The sequence below is a fragment of the Ostrinia furnacalis genome, unplaced genomic scaffold (assembly GCF_004193835.3).
Source record: "Ostrinia furnacalis isolate ACB-3 unplaced genomic scaffold, ASM419383v2 OfSCF0639, whole genome shotgun sequence".
Lineage (NCBI taxonomy): Eukaryota > Metazoa > Arthropoda > Insecta > Lepidoptera > Crambidae > Ostrinia > Ostrinia furnacalis.
In genome coordinates, this window is record NW_021130878.1 from 254547 (window position 1) to 277049 (window position 22503).

Sequence of the window (22503 nt, forward strand, 5' to 3'; positions counted from 1 at the left end):
AGATTATTTTACAGGTTTAGACGAAGTGACAATCAAGAGCGAACAACTGTACACTATCCTCAAGAGTGGGAAGCTGAAGGTGATGATTCTGGACGCCCGGCCCGGGAAGGACTACGTGGAGTCACACATCAACACCCCGGCCTGTATTAGTGTGCCTGAGGAGTGTATATCACCTGGGTAAGTGACAGATAAATCTAGTAGTACAAGTACTACAGTAGAATCCCGATATCAATTAAAACCAGGGGTGTTCCGGATAATCAATTTCAAAGTAAAATCAAACAATAATTAACTTTTTACAATAACGGGACTATTCCCACCTCTCGTTCCCACCACTGCAACTCCTGTGTAGCCAGGATCTACAGCTTGACCGCCACAAAAAACCCAACCAATGAAGGTCAAGGTAACTTTTTACAATAGAAAGGGTTTTCGCCACATCATTTAAATTTTAGACCATTGAATGAAACCATTTCTTTTAACAATGCACTAAGACGAAGTCCACACCGTGTTACGGTGGCGGCGCCTTCCGTTTTTATGGGTCCAGACCCTAAATCAGTAATTCGAATTCGGATAATCGAATATCCGGATAATCGAGATTCTACTGTAGTTAGACTGCTAGTACTTATAAGATAGATCTTGAGAGATAGACCAATCATATAAAAGTGATACAGATGACTGGTGATTCAACACAAACAGCGGTTGTACTCAGAAAAAAATTTCCAAAGTTACGAATGTTGCCATCCCCCTCACGCGAACGAAATGCCAGCATGAGCGACGGGGACAGATAGACCCGTAACTACGGAAACAGTGTTTCAGAGTAGTGCAGTTATACCACATAATTCCAACAAAAGTATCTCTGCAAATAAATACATCAAAAATAGCTAGCTAACGTCATTGAGGTGCAATTCGGGTGGTTCACCTTTAATTTCCGTCTCTTTCTATCGTGTAGGTCCGTCTCTGTCGACAGAATAGTGTTGCTTTTATTTACGACTTACGCGGCGCGCTCGAAAGGAGCGCTGGCTGGACGTTCCCAAACTACAATGTAACACACATGCTCATATTGATTTACCTTATTAGGGCATTCATTAATTACGTGAGGCGTTTAGTGAGGGAGGGGATCAAGCCAATTCTCACCCAATCTTACATGAAGGAAGACGGTCGAGTCAACAAGTAACGAAGCCTAAAAATCGCCAAAATCGCCTTGCGTAATTAATGAGGGCCCCCTAATTGACATTTATACTTACCCTACTTAATTATGGAGGCATACGTGTATTTTAACATAACTGTTCGTCCTCCCAGGCAATCGGCGCACGTCCTAGAACAGAACCTGCCTACAGCGTCGCGCGCGGTGTGGGCCGAGCGAGCTACCATGGAGCTCATCGTCATGCTGGACTGGGCCAGCCGCGCCGTCATCCCTGGACAGACCTTGCACCTGCTCAAGACCATCCTGCTCAAGGTATCATAAGACTAGCGTAGAACAGAACCTGCCTACAGCGTCCCGCGCGGTGTGGGCCGAGCGAGCCAGCATGGAGCTGATCGTCATGCTGGACTGGGCCAGCCGCGCCGTCATCCCCGGCCAGACCTTGCACCTGCTCAAGACCATCCTGCTCAAGGTATCAAGACTAGCGTAGAACAGAACCTGCCTACAGCGTCCCGCGCGGTGTGGGCGGAGCGAGCTACCATGGAGCTCATCGTCATGCTGGACTAGGCCAGCCGCGCCGTCATCCCTGGACAGACGCTGCACCTGCTCAAGACCATCCTGCTCAAGGTATCATAAAAGTCTAGCGTAGAACAGAACCTGCCTACAGCGTCCCGCGCGGTGTGGGCCGAGCGAGCTAGCATGGAGCTGATCGTCATGCTGGACTGGGCCAGCCGCGCCGTCATCCCTGGACAGACCTTGCATTTGCTCAAGACCATCCTGCTCAAGGTATCATACAACTGTGCCTTGGTGGAAACAAGGCTTTAGAACAGTTAAGGCATGTATTCATTAGGCAACATTTGTTTATGACTAGTGTGAAACAAGTTTAACATAAACACAGGTTTCTGAAACTTGGCCGTCCACACTTGCTCTCCACTCATAGCGGGGAGCACGGCAACATGTATCACAAACAACGTTTCATCATCTATGTCTATGGACTGTTTATAAACTGTTTACAGAGATGATGAAACATTGTTTATGAACAGTTTATAAACAGTGTTTATCAACAAATGTTGCCTAATGAATACATGGCTTTATTGACACCAATAGGCTAGTTTCCTAAAAAATAACTTTTAGTCCATCAATTACATTATCAAAAAATATTGGACACATATATTTTTATTTGTCAATCAAAAAAGTAATTACAAAGTTATGATGCATAGAAGCTCCGCTTGACGTCACAAAGTGCTTTGAAGTCACGGGCCTGTTTTAAACTTTGGCGTGCTTTATCACTTTCAATTTTCATTAGTTTGAAGAGGTGGAAAATACGTGTCGAGTATTTTTAGTTAACCAAGGACTATTTTAAACTCTTGCTTTTTTACCTATGAAAGATCCATATGCTTTTTATAGCTATCAAGTCGCTATTCTTATAAGGAATGACTGGCGTCACTTTTTCGCCTGCTCTTTTGACTATTTATTGATTTTAAAACTGCAACTTTTTAACTGAAGTTGCGTTTTAGAGATGTTAACCGCCTAACTGGTGTTGTCAACTAACCTACTGTTAGTACTGTTACTAAATGTCAAGAGAAATTATCTATTCCAGTGGGACATAAAGGTGCAATACGCGCGGCCGCCGCTGGCCTTAGCGGGTGGCTACGAAGACTGGCTGCTCAAGTACCCCGCGCTTACTACCAACCCTGCGCCCACGCCGAGACACGCTACCCTCATGGACGACATGCTCAGTGAGTCGAAAGATTCATTTATATATCCACTAATATAAAGTGAAAAGATTTAAGATAAGATGAAAAAAAACTTCATTCAGCATATAAAAGTTGCAGTACATAGGTATACATACATACATTTCTTGAAAATAAACTATGCTGAAGAGGCGCCCGCTCGTCAAAAAACGCGACATGTCGAGAAGTTAGTTCAGCGGAAACCAACGCGTGATGAGGATTGTGTGATTTGATCGTTTGTTTTCATTGAGACTGCTAAATAATAGTTCCTTGCAGCGGTGGCGCCATAGCAAATGGAGGATTTAAGGAGAAGGTTGGGAAGTCCTGATGTTCCCTTAGTCGTATCTTATTATGACATTTATAAGCTAGAAAAGTAGAGGGGGGTTCTTTTCTACTCTGTCGAAATCACACGGCATATTGAGTCAGTGCCTGGGGTATGCCACGTCACCACTCCCGTGCCGCTCCAATACCTCAGGAGCAGACACAATTATGCTCTAGAGTAGTAGCTCAAAATTTCCGAAATCAACATTGATTTTCACCCATCCATTTTGTATAACCTTCAGCGTTCACCTTGCCAAATACACCAATTTGTCTTATTTTAATTGTGTGTAATTAAGTAATTATAGTGATTATTACCTAACAGTTTTTTAGGCCTTTGTTACTAACACTTTTAAGGGCCATGCCTGAAATAAATAACTTTTATTTATTAATTACTAGCTTTCCGCCCGCGTGGACTACATTATCTACATATTTTACGGAACCCTATTTTTTCCAAAACAAAATTTAGCCTATGTTACTCGTGGATAATGTAGCTTTCAAATGGTGAAAGAATTTTTAAATACGGTCCAGTAGTTTTTGAGCCTCTTCATTACAACCAAACATACAAACAAAGTTTTCATCTTTATAATATTAGTGTAGATTTTTAATCCTGTGATGATCTGTCTGCAGGCGACATCGACTACCCAAGCTGGTCGGACCTGAGCCCGGTGCCGGCGCCGCCCGCCGCTCAGCGCGCGCGGCCTGGGGAACCCGTGGTAGACCGCAGCAGCAAGGTAGGGATGCCCGACTATCGATGAATGAGGGCTATCGTTTTTATACTTAACAGTTGGCACCCCTGGCGATTGACAGGACCTTACTCTACAGTCGCGCCATCTTGATGAGTGCAAATGCGATAGTCCTCCTACCACTTTAGCGCTCACCAGTTGGTGCCACTGTCTTCTCTACTAGCAAGTGACAGGACCTTACTCTACAGTGGCGCCAACTGGTGAGCGCTAAAACGATAGCACTCATTATGTCGATATTAGCTTCTGCCCGCGGCTTCACCCGCATGAAATTTTGTGCCACAGATCGGCATAAATTGTAGCCTATATGTTAATCTGGGTTATAAACAATAATACTATACTGTAATTTTTCAACAAAATCCGTTCAGTAATTTTTGCGTAAAGAGTAAGATTAGGCGCACACCGTTGATTTTTACTTAGTTGGCCGATAGTTGTGCCCGATTTTAATTTGTATGAAGAATCGGCCAAATCGAATCGGCGTAGTGTGCGCACTCCCATACATGCCCATACTGATCAACTGCCCAACTAAAGTATCGGCCGACGAAAAATCAACGGTGTGCGCCTACTCTAACAAACATCCATACAAACTTACGCATTTGAAATATTAGTAGGATTTGCCTAATATTGATACGAGATATTGGTAGGATTTGAAGGAAATATTGATGGCCTGAAAGTGCATCCAAAGCAACGATGCATTGTGTTGATATTTTCCTGATGTTTTTTTATGTTGATATGAAATATTGGCAGTTTTGAAGGGAATATTGATGTTCTGAAAGTGCAGTAGTAGTAGTCTAGTTCAGGAAATTATTTGCAAAAATTACATAGAGTAAAACTTGTACCTACCCAACATCATGACAAAGATCTTGACACGTGTCTGTGACCTGTATAATGGGGACACAGACGTCTAAAGCCCGGTCTGTGAGCACGTAGAATTTTGTCCATTGACCCCAAGCTACTCATCCTTATCGCTCGCGCGTAATTATATTGCTGTCGCGACTGTGCGACGGGCGCCCGCAGTGAGTGTGCGAGCGCGACAACAACATAATTACGCGCGAGCGATAAGGATGGGTAGCTTGGGGTCATTGGACAAAATTCTACGTGCTCGCAGACCATTCTATAGCTGTGGACTGTCACTGTGTAAACATTATGCTAATGAGTGCCGATTGTATTCCAGGCAGCCGCCGTCCAGATGTACGAAGAACGTTCCCGCAGCATGCAACTCATCCTGGAGCAGCAGGAGCGTATCGCCGACACCTCGCTCACGCTCGAGATGCAGAGGATCGAGGCCGAGCAGGTACAGCTGGAGTGGACCTTGCTGCTGAGGCACTAAGGTCGCCGGATGCAGAGGAACGTTCCCGCAGCATGCAGTATCCTGGAGCAGCAGGAGCGTATCGCCGACACCTCGCTCACGCTCGAGATGCAGAGGATCGAGGCCGAGCAGGTACAGCTGGAGTGGACCGTGCTGCTGAGGCACTAAGGTCGCCGGATGCAGAGGAACGTTCCCGCAGCATGCAGTATCCTGGAGCAGCAGGAGCGTATCGCCGACACCTCGCTCACGCTCGAGATGCAGAGGATCGAGGCCGAGCAGGTACAGCTGGAGTGGACCTTGCTGCTGAGGCACTAAGGTCGCCGGATGCAGAGGAACGTTCCCGCAGCATGCAGTATCCTGGAGCAGCAGGAGCGTATCGCCGACACCTCGCTCACGCTCGAGATGCAGAGGATCGAGGCCGAGCAGGTACAGCTGGAGTGGACCTTGCTGCTGAGGCAATAAGGTCGCCGGGGCCGAGCAGGTACAGCTGGAGTGGACCTTGGTACTGAGGCAATAAGGTCGCCGGGACCGAGCAGGTACAGCTGAAGTGGACCTTGCTGCTGAGGCAATAAGGTCGACGGATGCACGAGCAACGCTCATTCCTGGAGCATATTGGTTATTCTAACCTAAAAAGTAAATTGTGTTATTGCATTTTGGACCATAATATTAACTGACGGTGAAACGCAACTGCAACGAAACTGCAGCTTTCTGATGATTCTGATGAATGAAACTGAAACTAAAAGTGCCAAACTGGTTGCGTCATGTGTGGTCTCTCAAAGGACGCTATGGAAGAAACTTAGATGCAACTCAAAAGTAACTAGCAGTTGCAGTTTCGTTGCAGTTGCGTTTCACCGTCGGTTCTGGGCCGTGCAAATTGGCAAAAAAAATACTTAAAATGACATGGGTCTCAACGTGACATTTTTATAGGAGTTCCATTATGTACTCATGGCTTGACGTTTCAGCTGCTATGCTGCAGCCGTGGTCACTAGCAGACTGGCGACTCACAGCGTAAAATGTCGCGTTACTCTATTTTAATTGAAATGGAACGCGAAAGTTTAATCTTAAATTATTTTACTTCTAAAGGAACTTTTCTATTACTTACTCAATAGACAATTTGACACCATTCCTCAATAATTCGAAATCACAACTTTTCTAAAAAGACACTTCATTCTGTTCTTAAAACGTAATTAATTTTAAATTACCTGTAAATTACGATTTTTGGACGCTTTGTAATTGAAAAAATTCGTTTATTTGAGTTGACAAAATAGTGACGTCACTTGCTTGTAGTGCCATACAAAATCTATTAGAGTTTTGTTTTTACAGTTTTAAAAGTACCATCGGCAACAGTGTTAACTATCCATTGCCTGTCATGTCGTCTCGTTCTATCGCAAAGAATCACCATTTGATGAGAGCGAGGGCAAAACAAATGGATAGTTAACAGTGTGGCCGTGTGTACGTCAATAGGGATGTTTCCTGGGTCAAAAAGCAAGAGTTTTAATTAGTCCGTCAGTTAACTTTTAAAAAAAAAACTCTACACGTATTTGTTACTTTTTCAAACTAATGAAAATTTAAAGAGATAAAGCGCGCCAAAGTTCATAAGAAGAGGCCCGTGACGTCAATGCGTGCATAAAAGTGCCGCACGTTGTGACGTCGTGCGGAACTTCAACGCACCATAACTATGTAATTATTTGTTAGATTGACAAATAAAAATATATGTGTCCAATATTTTGTGATATTAAACATTACGGACTAAAAAAATTTTTTTAGGAAACTAGCCTATTGATTGGTGGTGTCAACACGTCTATTGAGTGCAGTGTAAAATCTCCAAGAATACTTATTAACGTATGTTTTTCCCCCAGGACTGGGAGAAAGTCCACGGGCAGCGTGAAAGCGAACAACGCGATGAACTGCGAGCCATGTACAAGCTGCGCGAGCAGGAGATCATCTCACAGCTCATGCAGATGGAGAACAAGCAATTCGACATGGTAAGTCATATCTACGTTTCAGACAAATAATGTCCTCTGCTGGACAAAGGCAGGGATGTTATGGATAACTGTAACCGAAACTTTCGGATATCCGAAATAAAAAAAATATCTGAAACCGTAACCGATTCAATAGTTTCGGATGTAGGCAGTTTAAATTGTTTTGTGAATAGCATTATTATGTAAAGGCATAACAGCCTGACTTACCTTAATGCCATCTAAAGCCTGGTCCGTGAGCACGTAGAATCCCGTCCAATGACCCCAAGCTGCCCATCCTTGTCGCTCGCACGTAATTATGTTGCTGTCGCGCTCGCACAGCAATATAATTACGCGCGAGCGATAAAGATGGGTAGCTTGGGGTCATTGGACGGGATTCTACGTGCTCACGGACCAGGCTTTAGACAAAGGCAGGTCTACCCTAGGACTTTTTTTTTATCCACTACGAGGAAGCTCTTGGCCTGTATCTCACCTGACGGTAAGTGATGATCAGGCCGAAGGTGGAAGCGAGCTTTACCCAGAATCCTCAACCATGGAAGAACTGGCTATTTTACCTCTAACTGCCGGAACACAACAATGCTGTTAACATTGTTAAGGCGACAGACTTAGGTAAGGTGGTAGCTAGCCAAGCGGACTTAGAACAAGCCCTACCACCAACCAAACCGAACAGAAAAATCTGCCCCCACTGGGAATCGAACCCGGGACCTCTGCGTCTGAAGCAGGTGGTCTTACCACTAGACCACAGAGGCGGTTTAACCTTCCACAACGACCGGTGCAGCGCTGCCTGCATCCAGGAATCTCCCGCGACTCTCACCAGAAGTTTTCTGGTTTGAATGTGAGTTTACATCAAAAGTCGTCACTAGTGAGTGCGTCAAAAAATCTATGAAGATTTTAGTTCTTGAAAGTATCCGCTAGGGTCGCTGTAAAATCCATCATACATTTAATTTCATTTTTTTACGCAATCACTAGTGAAGAATTTTCATGTAAACTCACACTAAGCCCCCAGATCTTTACACCATCTAGGCCACACTACGTCTGACTGCTGTGTCATGTCGAGAATTTTTCTGCCCCAACGGCCATTAGTTACGAGCTATGTGCCCCGTCCAAAAGTTTTTGACTGGTGTATGTCGCCAGTTGACATACGAATCTGAGTATGGGCCTCATAAGAAGGGCTTAACGTCACCCAGAGGGCGATGCATTTACGTATCTTATTATTTTTCATAAGGGCTCGGACCTTTACATGAAGCAGCGGAAAGATGCGATTAGCGTCGTCATACGTTATAGATTCGATCTGGTAAAGGTTGCGGGAAGAGCCTGGATGCGGGCAGCGCAGGACCGTTCATTGCTGCATTGTGGAAAACCTTGGGGGAGGCCTTTGTCCAGCTGTGGACGTCATTTGGCTGAAACGAACGAACGTTATAGATTTACTATTTCTAAAATGTTCTGGGGTAAGTAATGGTGCCTTTATGCACAACCAGCTTTCCGCCCGCGGCTTCGCCCGCGTGGAATTTTGTCTGTCACAGAAAAACTTTATCGCGCGCGTCCCTGTTTCCTTGTTGTCCTTTCCCGGGACTCAAACTATCTCTTTGCCAAATTTCATCAAAATCGGTTCAGTGGTTTGGGCGTGAAAGTGAGACAGACAGACAGAGTTACTTTCGCATTTATGATATTAGTATACAATATGTAACGGAAACACCGTCCGATCCATTAAGGTGTTAATAGGTATCGAGTTAAGATTCCATTTGTGTAATAATTTTCATAAAATATTATAAAAAAAATACCCCATGAAAAATAAATACAAAATTTACAAAAATAAAATAGCTTACATGGCAATCCGAACGGCAGTGTAGAGGGTACGCGGGAGGGGTAGAGATGCGCCGGCACGCGTAGCGACGTCATAAGGTCATGACCCCCAGCGTCTTAAAAAAAGCCGCGCGCCGACAGAGTGTTAACGCTTTTTGAAAATTTCCCCGTTGTAGGGTAAATCATTGCTAAACTTATTGACTTTAAAAATCGATAAAAAAATTGTTTTTATTAATTACGTAATTTTGATACTTGTTTTGGTAATGTTGTTAAAGCTACTTTATGACCCTTTCGGATCGGACGGTGTTTTTGTTACATATTGTATATGTTGTCCAAACATTTTATGGTGCTTGTGCTCCTGGTATCATAATCATAATCATTTATTTATTGCTTCATAAGTGTACATAGGTGGTGATCTTAAACTTAGTCTCAACTTATGACCCATATATATCATATCGTTATTGTGCAGGAACAAGAGAACCAGAGCCTCCGCGAGAAGCTTGAGGAATACCAGCGACGCGAGCGGGACGAGGCCGAGAAACTTGCCGCTACCCTCGCGCGCGGCACGCCCGGCGACGACGCCGAGGAACAAGGTAAACACAACCTAATGTAAATACAACTGTCTTCGCTACTAGCAAGTGACAGGACCTTACTCTACAGTGGCGCTAACTGGTGAGCGCTAAAACGATAGCCCTCACCAGTTAGCGCCACTGTAGAGTAAGGTCCTGTCACTTCACTTCACTGTCACTCTACAGTGGCGCTAACTGGTGAGCGCTAAAACGATAGCCCTCACCAGTTAGCGCCACTGTAGAGTAAGGTCCTGTCACTTGCTAGTAGCGAAGACAGTGGCACCAACTGGTGAGCGCTAAAGTGGTAGGAGGACTATCGCATTTGCACTCATCAAGATGGCGCCACTGTAGAGTAAGGTCCTGTCAATCGCCAGGGGTGCCAACTGTTAAGTATAAAAACGATAGCCCTCATTACGCCTGTATTGTCTTTCTTTACCCTCAGGAGAATGAAGTAATAGGATAAACAAAAAAACAAAGAATGTCTCCAATAGATATTGATTTTATGGCATAAGTTTTAAGGTTCAAATTGTAGTTTTATTTAGGTTGCTACTGCTAGGTCTTAATGAGGCTCAAGTCAATCGTTTTTGTGCTTAGCTAGCAGATTATACACATGAAAATGACAGGACCCTACTATATTGGCGCTAGCCTAGTGCTGTCTTCTACCGCTGCTGCGTCAGCGTTCACCAGTTTTCCAATTTCATTATCTTGTTCATTCATTCGTCAGGTATGAATGGCATGCCAGATGAAGTCTATAAGCTTTGTCCTAAAATTACACCTTGTCACTTAACTTTTGTAGACACCCATTCAAAATTAAATCCATGGCAATGATGGTAACGTTTTCTATTCTTTAGAATTTTATATCAATACTAGCGACCCCGCCCCGGCTTTGCACGTGTGGTGTACGACATATAAACCTTTCTCTTGAATCATTATATCTATTTAAAAAAACCGCATCAAAATCCGTTGCATAGTTTTCAATATCGAAGAGCGCTTTCACATTTAGGCGATTTAGCAACGCGACAATCGCGCGACAGACGCGCTGCCTAAAATGTCATACTATGTGACAGCGAATGCATGCCTTCACATTATAAAAACGCCGCTGCCGCGCTGCTGTCGCGCTACCAAACGCCCTAATGTGAAAGTGCTCTAAGCATACTTGTGGATAAACAGCGAAAAGCGACTTTGTTTTATACTATGTAATGATTGTTGAGTTGACATGTCACTTCCTCCTGTCGCAGCGGAGCGCCTGATTTCTTCCCAAGCGGCATCAGCGCGCGAGGTAGCAGCCAAGAAGGCGCGCATCGCGGCCGTGGAGTCGCAGCGCGAGCAGCTCGACCGCCGCCGCGAGCAGCTCGAGCTCGAGCGCAAGCGCAAGCTGGCCGAGGCGCGCGGCAAGCGCAAGCCGCACACGGATCAGGTAATAAACAGTTTTAACGCGATCATGCAACGGTAGCTACTTACAGACTGCGAAGGAATGGAAGTGCAAGCTGACTGAAGTTCCAGGACGAGCGCAAGCCGCACACCGACCAGGTAGAGTCGGCGTCAGATAGTTCGTGACCCTCAAACTTGCCAAAAAGTTCAAAACAAGTCTTAGTTACGAATGGAATAACATTGTGTTGTCAACTTTTAAACCGCTTTAATAATAATATTCAAGTAACAGGACTCGGTTCGTTAGTAACGTTTGCACTTAAATCTATGTAAGGGCCGATATTTCAATTGTTAGATAACTTTTAACTGAAGAATAAATATGGCACATTGACAGTTTTAGTATGAGAAATATGTCAAAATGACAAGGTTATTATTCTTCAGTTAAAAGTTATCCGACGATTGAAAAATCTGCCCTTAGTTGAACAAGATGTAAAATAAGATGAAAAATAACAATTAAGTGTGAGATATTTTGTAAGCTTTTGTCACGAACTTTCTAACGCTGACTGTACATAATATAAGCGACGATAACCCAACGGTGTTGATGTCGGACTGTCCGAATCGAGATCCAAGGAACTTAGGTCCAAATTCCGCCACCGCTGGTTGGACTATTGTGGTGAACCGTCTCACACGTGCATATTTAGATTATAGCCTGACCAGGAACATAAAAACCCTGGCATAGAGGCGCATCAATTGCATTTGATAGTGCAACACTGAGTACAGTCGTACCTGTGTTAAATTAATAGTCTAACTTTATGTATCAAGATTCAGGATTACGGGCTAATTTAATATTTTCATAAATTAACGAAAACATATTATTATAGGTAACCTGGTTTAAATAAATTAAATGAAACCATCAATCGAGCTAGTAGGATTTATTTTATTATTCATCAATAATCAAATTCAGAACTTGAATATTCAACTGCAATGTCTGCTCATGAACGCTTCAAACTCGGTACTTCTTTCCCAATTCCATAAAATTCAACACTTAGAAAGTGACAAAAAAACTTTAAAATAGGTAGTTGAAACAAACCACAGCTAATTTTCATAGTGGACTGTACTATACGATAAACATGTCACTCAATTTGACAACCTTTGTTGAAAACATTATTCAATGAAAATATTGTCCGAACCCTTGGTATTTCTCTTCGACAAATACTTTAACACATAGTGAACCACTTTTCTTTCACGACTATAAAAAGATTTTAGCAATTTCATTCACAAAATCAATTGCGCACATTTAAAATAAAGTTTGTTTACACTTTGACAGCAATAGACTGACATGCAAGGTGACATGTCAATGAAGTTTTTAGTTATTGTTGCCATTAAAAGAAATTAGTACCATTAGATTTCCGCAACATAGCGAGGGTTTTTATGTTCCTGGTCAGGCTATACCATAAAAAGTATAAGAAGATTGTTTTAACGCAATCATAGAACGGTAGCGATATTTTTTCTAGAGCAGAGATTCTCAAATTGGGGTACGCGAATCCCTACGGGTCGCTACAAGATTTACGTAATGGTGGTGGTAGAATTAATTGACCAAAATTACTCCTAAAATTGACTCCATTTGCGACAAGAAACAAGCATACCTACACATTAATATTTTGATTAAAATTAAAATCTTATTTACTTCAACAGTCAATATTATTATTTTCTTTAGGGGGAGGGGCCAACTAGCTAGTTAAGGGGTTCGCTGTCCCCTGGAAACTTTAACATGGGAAAGTTTGAGAAACCCTGCACTAGAGCATAAAGTATAATCAGGCCTGTTCATTTCCGCGAGTTTACATCGAAAACAAAACACGCACGATGGCCCACCTACAGGATACTATTCGACAAGGCCTCACATAGGAGCGAGCATTGACTCACGCACGCGTATTAATGTGTATGATGGAACAAAATAAAGAAAATGGTGTACTAAATACTGTGCAGCATTTAACTGCCTAAATAATAATACAAACACAGACTGTACTTTTTTAAGTTGCCTCAAGATACTGAGAGGTAAATAAGTAGTTAATATTATTCATGATAAGTAATTCATTTTAAATCATGTATTTCTTCCGCCATTTTCCGCAGTTTGGCACCTCACGTCACATCATTTTACTGAAGTCAGCCCTATAGCTTCGGCGCAGTGCCGATCACTGACGTTTGTCAACAAAATGGTGATTGACTCTTGAGACAGTCTAAATTACATCATATTGTTAATGACATTGAGCATACATTTTTTTAAATACCTTCGCGCGATTCCGTGGAGGGTAGTTGAACGGTAAGCATGGTCGATCTGTTTTAATGGTTTCAATTTATTATTTAATGGACTTTAGTGTACAAATTTGGTGTTATTTTGTGTTCTAAAGTGCAGTGAAGTGATAAATTATAAAAAACATTGAAATACTTCGAATTTGAGCGCGCATCGAGTGTCGAGTGGGTTGTCGTATGAACAACCCGCTTTGGACCCCGTGGCGTCTCGAAACCTGCTTACGGGCATACTTAACCCCACGGAATCCATGAAAAATCAATAGAACTGAAACACCCACGTTCTATTGATAACTATGTCAATATTTTTCACTCGACATTGGCAGAAATAAACCTCCCAGAGAGGTTTAATTGCCACAAATAAAATAAAAAAATACCTTCGCGAAATAAAACTTCTGTACGTAGGTAGTACTTATTATTATTCTGTGGTATAATCTCATGTCCTGACAGGACGAGGATGGCGACTCATACATGGGAACACCGGACAGTCCCAACGCTGCGCTCAGCCGCTCACACTCTTCGCCCAACATCCCCAAGGTAACATTATAATATTCACATCAGCTGAAGTCCGGTCGCCGAGCACATAGAATTTCGTCCAATGACCCCAAGCTACCCATTATATTGCTGTCGCGACTGCGACGGGCGGCCGCAGTAAGTGTGCGAGCGCGACAACAATATAAGCGCGAGCGATAAGATTGGCTTGGGGTCATTGGACGAAATTCTATCTGCTCGGCGACCCACTTTAGTCTAAGATGCGCGCCAGAATATATTCTCAGGGAAACATTTTATCGATTTTATTTAGACGATTGACGATAAGTTTATATCGTGACGCGCATCTCAAGCCTTTCTTAAGTTTCTCCTAGTGAGTGCCACATAGCACGATTAGAAGTTGTGCTTGAATTTCAGACATCACAGGTAATATGTACGGCTTTTTCCTATTCAGAGACAAATGGAGGATTTGGCCCACACTGTTTACTCCATCTAAAAAAGGTTGGTTAGGCCTAATGGTCGTTCAAAGGAAGAACGGAGCCATTCACTTCTTTTAACCACTCCTATAGATCATTTCATCCACGAAGCCCCACCATTCATTCGTGAATGTTTCTGTGTTATCGGTACACGCTGAATTGGCGCTATTAACACACTACACCCCCTCACCCATCCTCAGGTACAAAGATGTACAGAAGCGGCACATGAAAAGATGCAACATTGAGCCCTCTCAGTGGGAAGGTTTGGCAGCACAGCGCCCAGAATGGCGGGAGATTGTGAAAAGGCAAGTCCACGAGTTCGAGGTGCAGCGTACGACTGAACTCGACGCGAAGCGCGATGACTTGAAGGCCCGTCCATCTGCCGCCATTCACTATAACTATGTTGGCGGCATGCTCAGATGCCCTCAATGCGCGAGGGATTTTACCGCGAAAATAGGCTACGTAAGCCATCTTCGGGCACACCAGCGCCGCCAAGACAGCTACGAGTCGGAGTGGTCGCCATGGCCGAAATCGGTCGGATGGATCATCATCATCATCATCACACGCTGAATTATCCATGAGTGCACACGCACACTATAGTAATGCCTTACGGATTGCTCGGATCACACTCCCCGCACCCCGCGCGACCGAGACCAAACATTGGTGGGCCGCGTCTTCGTGGATGAAACTATCTACAGGGTGGAATTTTGTATTGCTACCTGTAGGGAAAGTACTCTTAATACTGTAGATAGAAAATTTTACTGAAAGAAAACATTCCTTTATTTTTTCAAAAGAAAGACAACTGCATTCAAATATTTCGAATTTTTTTCGGAAAGTCTACCATACAATACAATTTCCTGTACATAACTAAAATTATTTAAGATTTAATGGTTTTCATTTCATTTTATTTATCAAGTTTGTTAGAGAGATTTCATCCTTAAACATAACCCTAACGATCGATGCAATAAAAATACAGGATGTAATTTTTAACAGATTTTAGTTGGTTCGAATTCCGGGTGTGGCAAGCAAATTTTTTGAAATATTTGAATGCAGTTCTATTTCTTTTCAAAAACAAAGGAATGTTTTCTTTGAGAAAAAATGACTATCTACTTTCCCTCCAGGAGGCATTACAAAATTCCAGCCTGTATACTCTGCTGGAAACTATCTATTGTACTGCTTACTTTACAATACGGTCCTTAAAACATCCCATCGTCGTCAGATGTCGTCGGACGACGAGGAGCAGCCGATGCCGACGTTCGACCGCAGCACCAAGCCCGCTAAAGTGGCGCCCTCTAGCGATCTCTACCAAAGGGATTTCCAACCGGTGTGGGGAGACGTGGTGAGTACATACTCCTATAGTCTGGTCTGTGAGCACGTAGAATTATGTCCAATGACCCCAAGCTACCCATCCTTATCGCTTGCGCGTAATTATATTGCTGTCGCGACTGTGCGACGGCGCCCGCAGTGAGTGTGCGAGCTATTTGTTGCAATTTCTTACAAAACTTGCGCACAAAAAGCAAATCTAGTATGAAAATCATCAAACTTCTAATGCTCGTAACTCAGTTCAGACTGAGTTTAGAGGTATACATGCCGTAGTAAGTTTGGTTTATTACACTATTTTGTAATCAAAAAACAAAGTTTGGTCGATGGCCGCGCGAAAAAAAAAGACGCCACTTTCTACACAAATCTGGCATTGCCATTTGTATGCTTTGTTACATCATAATAAATCAATGTCACGCCCTGCCGTGTCGCTCCCATGCCTCAAACACTGACTCAGTTAAACGCTAGTACGGACGACGGCATGTCAAAATAAACACTGTTTCATCTTGTAAAGTTGTAATAGGTGTGATTTCGCAACAAAAATGTATTGTCTGATGTGCCGATATGATTTATATATATTATTTTTTTTTTAAAGATTATTAGTAATTTGTTATTACACAAATTACTAATATTCCCGTTAGCCCCTCGTACTAAGCTAAATATGCTTGTGTCACGAGTGAGCTCACCACAATAGTCGAGCGGCGGCGGGGACCGAACCCGCGTTCCCCGGATCACGAGTCGGCCAGTCCGACCCCTTCACCGTTCGGCTATCGTGGCTTCGTATATTCATGGTTCAAACAAAAATAACATAAATATTCCATCGGAATAGAGCGACAACCACGAGCTGTCAAACGAAACCGATTCTAGGATGTCACTGGGTGTCATTTGTGTCTCAGGATTATTTAATTTTCACTGTTGTTGTACATTATTCAATCACTGAACCAGACACCATTTCTGAAGAACTATTTGTTGTAAACATCCAAGTCACTTACGTAAAATCTGAAAAAATCTCGGAGCGCAAATTTTCAGCGTGCCAATGAGTGCTAACGAACTGTCAAATAGTTGCAAAAAACGGTTCTGTAACGTCGCATCACGTATCTCTTTTTATCACAGTGTTGCTGCTAGTGACATCTCGCTCGCTCAGTCCTTTGTTGCTCTATTCTGCTAGGTATATTAACTTTATGGTTCAAACACGAGAACAAACATGTCGTTTTCAAATATGCCTTTGTCAAAAAGTGTCTTGTCATAGTGTTAACACCAACTTAATTGGTTTGGTGACATCAAGCTTTTAAGGTCATAAGTAGAAAAATATTTGAATGTTTTCGTAAGATGATGTGCTTGCCAGAAATCCTTGGGATAATGTTATGTAGCATATTATACAGTTCAGTGTTCTTCGCTCATCCCTTTACATAGAAGCAAATTATGTGGTGAAAATCTTCATGTGAGACGCTTTCAAGAGCTATATAATTTCGCATCTCATAATTGCTAGTGTCAAGCTTGTTTGTATCGTTGGTGAAAAACATCATTATGTGCGTACGGGACTGATCACACCTCTGTTACCCAACACTATACCTGCTGTATAGCCATGTTTTACAGTTTGGCCTCTAATGAAACATAACCAGTGAAGGCTGAGGTCTTGAGGGATAGCTATCCCAATACGAATTCCCCGTAAAAATGCCCCGACGGCTATAAAAAACATAAACTTCAAACTTAAAACAAAAGGTATCCAAAAAGAATAAAAAAGTATAAAAACAATGTATCAAAAAAAGGTTGGTCCACCTATCGGTTCCCAACACTTTTTAAGAAGGATTTATACACCACGGAAAAATGTAACCTGTCATATAGAGATAGAAATATTCTCGTATTTAAAGCACAGAAATGAATAAACATGAAGAGGAAAATAATAAGATATTTAATCTGTCGACCTGACATTTTCTCGAACAACTGCATCGGATCTAGAGCAATCCAAAGGCCGAGATGACTCATGGTGCATCGTCACAGCGGAATGCGGTGACGCGGGCGCGCCAAGGGCGAAGCCCTACGAGTTAATCCGTCAACAAACGTGCCCCGATACAAAGTGCGCCCCACATATTGACATGCACTCGGCTACAGTGACGTTTGCAAGGCGTTCGCTGTCGTCACCGCCTTGATTGGACATGAAATACTTGATAATTTATTGCAAGACCATGACTTTTTTATGAGCTGTGCACAAATTATAGATCGCGAAGGGAGAGTTGAGGCAATAAATACAAGCAAAGATGTGTCTACATTTTTTTTAAAGATTATTAGTAATTTGTTATTACACAAATCACTTTAATTAAAAAGTTAAATTGTGATAATGTTCAACCTACGGTATCACTATTTTACAATTAATTCTCTTCCCTTCGCCTGCGATTGCAACAAAGAAAAATACACACAAAAACATTACCTTCCCTTCTCAACTTGAGCAAAAATCTCGTAAAATCGATTATTTCGTACCATACTCTAAAACATGTTGCTAAACGTGCTATTTGCTTATCCCAGACGTAGTTCACCGTACGTGTACACGTTTTTACGAACGCGCGCTCGCCGAAATTAAGCCGGAGTCACATGCCCTAGCACTTTGTCCCATCTACTTAGTTTCGGAGTTAGTTTATTTATTTACTAGCAGCCCGGCTACGCACGGTTGTAATGGAATTTCTCGCCTTTTCTCTTCTATAATATGCATGTTTTATACCTATAAACCTTCCTCTTGAGTATCTATTAAAAAAACCGCATCAAAATCCGTTGCGTAGTTCCAAAGATCTTAGCATACATATTAGACTAAGAGCTAGTGAACGCCAGACCTACGTCATTTTATAAAAGCTGAAAGTTTGTCAACGTATGCTCCCAATATATGTATACAGTGTGAGTCACGTTAAAGTGTACATATGAAAATAGATGAAACTAGACCTATTTTTATCGACAAAAAAGAGGTCAAAAAATTTTTGAGATTTTTTTTTAATTTTTTATAGATTTTTTTTTCTTCTAATTACTTATTGTAAAGAAAACGTAATAACTTTTAAACTAAGCGGTATATCCTGATAAAATAAAAACAGTAATAATGCTAAATAACAGGCGATACTAAAAAAATACATAAAATACATAAAAAAGGCCAACAAATAATAAAAAAATGATACTTTTTGAAAAAAAACTGCTTTAAAATTCATGTTTTTTTGGTTATTTGATAAATTTCTCCAAAAAATGCCCCTATAACAGGTGGTTTTTATTACTTTGTATTATTCTCTATCGTATTATCTTTGTAAAACCAAAAATAGCATGTCTCTATCCCTATCACAACATTTGCTATGATCGTTTGAACAAAGGCCTGCCACAACATTATTCTCCGCTACAGTTAGAGACAATTTTAATTTTAAACCAAATGCTTATTTTACTTCAAAATCTTTTGTGTTTATTTGAAATCTAACTTGTCTTTATCAAAATAACAAATCTAGAGCCATTTTCAGTTTCGTTGTTAACGAAGCGTTGAATGGCGCGCCCGGAGAGGCTTAGTTCAAACGATCATTGCAAACGTTGTGATAGGGATAGAGACATGCGATTTTTGGTTTTACGAAGGTAATACGTAATAATAGGGGCATTTTTTGGAGAAATTTATCAAATAACCAAAAAAACACGAATTTAAAAGCAGATTTTTTTCAAAAAGTGTCATTTTTTATTATTTGTTGGCATTTTTTGTGTATTTTATGTATTTTTTTAGTATTGCCTATTATTTAGCATTATTACTGTTTTTATTTTATCAGGATATACCGCTTAGTTTAAAAGTTATTACGTTTTCTTTACAATAAGTAATTTGAAGAAAAAAAATTCTATAAAAAATTTAAAAAAATCTCAAAAAATTTTTGACCTCTTTTTTGTCGATAAAAATTGGTCTAGTTTCATCTATTTTCATATGTACACTTTAACGTGACTCACACTGTATAGGATATAATGTTGGTGAATTATGAAGTTTGGGTCATCGTGGCTTTGGCAGCTATCCTAAAAAAACTGTCTGGCAAGGAGTTGGAATTGTTAAAACTGTCTGGCTAATGGGGAAACTACTTCTAATTATTACCCAAATATTATACATAAAAATCAGATTTTATGGTATAAGAAGTATGATAGAAGAAGTATTTGTCGCAGGAGGTGCGATTTTTTTGACGCCATTGTATTATACAGGGTGGCCAGGGAGTTGACGTTCAAAGCTAAAATTTAGATTTCTTACATCGAGGTGTATCTAAATCACCCCCACGTATGTTCTACGACTTTGCTTAGTTTAGGAGATAAGACTTAATTTTGTGATTTATCCTAAACTATTACCTATGGTTGGTTTTTAATTTTTTCTCACTCTGGCGAGCACTACAAGTGCAAGCACTAAACTACAAGTTTGTTTTTACTTACTTACGCTAGAGAAGCTTTCAGAGTGAGAAAAAAAATAAAAACCAAAAATAGGTAATAGTTTAGGATAAATCACAAAATTAAGTCTTATCTCCTAAACTAAGCAAAGTCGTAGAACAAACATACGTGGGGGTGATTTCGATACACCTCGATGTAAGAAATCTAAATTTTAGCTTTGAACGTCAACTCCCTGGCCACCCTGTAATACAATTACAGTAAAATTTAAAGAAATCGAAGCTGATCATTTTCCTATTCCTCTTCATTTCTGTTCACACTAAACGGCCTATCGTCTAGCATTACATAACAGCAATCCAAAACGTCTCGTGCCAAACCGTGTGTCAACAAAACTTACACCACGCGGCTCGACGCGTGCTCGCTAATCCCACACATTGGGCTTCCCGTACGACTGTGGGGAAATATTTGTTAACTGTGGGCTTGGTGCTTAAGCTGATTGGGCAGGCTTAATGACAATTTTCATTTAATCTTTAATACCTCCGGCGATAGAGTACGATTCTTGAAGTACAATGTTTGGTTTCTAGGCGGGGTGTGATCAACAAAATTAAGGAACTTGGCAGAACGACAGACTACGAAAACATAGCTACAGTATTCGTAGTGCTTTGCTACACGACTACGGCGGTAGTGCTACGACTATGTCACTCGTAGTAGGTTGCTACGGCTACTACAATTTCTAATACTACGGTGTGCAATATGCATCGCATACAAATATTAATTTTATTACACTCTGATGAATATGGGCTCTTTCTTTGACATCCCGTTTTTTGCAGAATCCCGTTTAGTAGATTATGTGTTTAATACTAAACATTCACATGAACATCCCGTTTGTAGTGCCTCGCAAAAAACAGATCCTATCGAATTTGCTATTCGGTTTTGTCATTATAATTGATTAGTAAAAACAGGATCCAGTTGAATACTTGTGTATTGTTTCATAGAAGCAACAACTAACAGCTGCGAAAAACGGTACTTGATATAAATGGGATACTGCCATGTGAACACACAAGTCCAGTCTTTCGTTAAGGATCCTGCAATGCATTATTGGGTCTCGCAAAACTGTATTGCCGTTGGCAATGGCCCTTACCGTCAAAACTGGCAATTTGAGTCAGCCCGCCTTGTTAGTGGGTTTGACAGAGCGGTGTAAACCGTTCGGTTTATGGCGCGCTTGACCTTTCGCTCAGGGACGTCTAGGAGTAAGGAGTACTTTGCAAGACCGTCTGAATTACTCGAATATGGCTGCCTTTTCACTCGTCATACGAAGATTTCATAAATGAAGGACTAAAATCTATAAAAGCGAAAGGTCACTGACTCACTCACTCACTCATCCCGAAATGTCTCAGAAACTACACGTGCTAGGAGTCTCAAATGCATGGGGGTTCATTTTAAAACGTAGGTGCTCATTAAGAAGGGATTTGCAAAATTCAACCCCTAAGGTGGTAAAACGGGATCCTCGCGGGCGGCCGCTAGTATGTTAATAAATGTACTGTTTTGACGAGAAAGGAAATATGAATGGAGAATAATGGAGATATATTAAAAAAAAACTTTCATTAGGCGCCATTTTTTCAATATGGTGGCAAACTTGAAATTTGGAAAGAGCACATCGAATTCCATACAATTTTCGAAACTCCCGGAAAACTTTCCAAGTTATTAGTAACTGTTAACTGGACTATTATGTATTTATTTATTTTTGTTGCCGTATACAACACATATCATTGCTGTGGCATCCTTATCTACAAGTTGTCTTTGAGGTTTTTAACAGAAATTCTATTATGAATATCTAACTGTATCTCATGTGTTACAGTTAATTTATTCAAATAAGAAATACAACACGCAGCTTCGTAGGTCGTTTGCGATAACAACGGACCGACGGCAAAACAAGAAAATTGATATTCCCTAAAGTTCAAATTAAATATTTCAATTTGTGGAAAAACAAACATGTCAATAGAGGAAAGATCTCCAATAATTATGGAAATTATTTTGAAATTGTGTTGTTTTTGGTTTTGAACAAGATCGGTCAGCAATATGTAGTTGTTAGATTTCATCACCATCATTATTTCAGCCACAGGACGTCCACTGCTGAACATAGGCCTCCCCCAATGACTTCCACATCGCCCGGTTGGTAGCGGCATATTGGTAGTTGTTACCTTTAGACACCTTGTTATCAATAACTCTCGTTATTATCCTGAAGCAGTGGTAGGGTTAATACTGGGACGTGTAAAAGTAATTTTTAAAAGCCTACTTGCATAAATAAATTAGTTGTATTGTATTATGACTTATCGCTCTCTAAAATACATAGCGTTTTTTTACTTTGAATATACATATACATAGCTGTTTTGTTATCGTTACAGCGGAAGAAAAGCCGCAGTGTGTAGGCGATTATACGTTTACTCGCCCCGCCCCGCGAAAATAATACTACATTCGTACTACGAATGTTTTATTTATGAGGATTATTGTAGGGCCAATACAGCTTAAACTCTCACGATTTCATTTTAATCCTCCGATTGGAATTACTCTTTAAGCAAAATA

General features: G+C 41.3%; 1 protein-coding gene across 1 annotated transcript in view; it reads left to right on the forward strand.

Annotated features, from left to right (window-relative positions):
* Usp8 (Ubiquitin specific protease 8) overlaps nucleotides 1-22503 on the forward strand; it is a 42162-nt gene that overhangs the window by 2172 nt on the left and 17487 nt on the right. Inside the window, exons 4-13 of the mRNA XM_028323510.1 lie at nucleotides 15-177; nucleotides 1297-1453; nucleotides 2739-2877; nucleotides 3820-3923; nucleotides 5107-5226; nucleotides 7101-7226; nucleotides 9493-9616; nucleotides 10831-11009; nucleotides 13718-13804; nucleotides 15452-15571. Coding sequence (XP_028179311.1) covers nucleotides 15-177; nucleotides 1297-1453; nucleotides 2739-2877; nucleotides 3820-3923; nucleotides 5107-5226; nucleotides 7101-7226; nucleotides 9493-9616; nucleotides 10831-11009; nucleotides 13718-13804; nucleotides 15452-15571 — 1319 coding nt within the window. The remainder of the gene's footprint in view (nucleotides 1-14; nucleotides 178-1296; nucleotides 1454-2738; nucleotides 2878-3819; nucleotides 3924-5106; nucleotides 5227-7100; nucleotides 7227-9492; nucleotides 9617-10830; nucleotides 11010-13717; nucleotides 13805-15451; nucleotides 15572-22503) is intronic.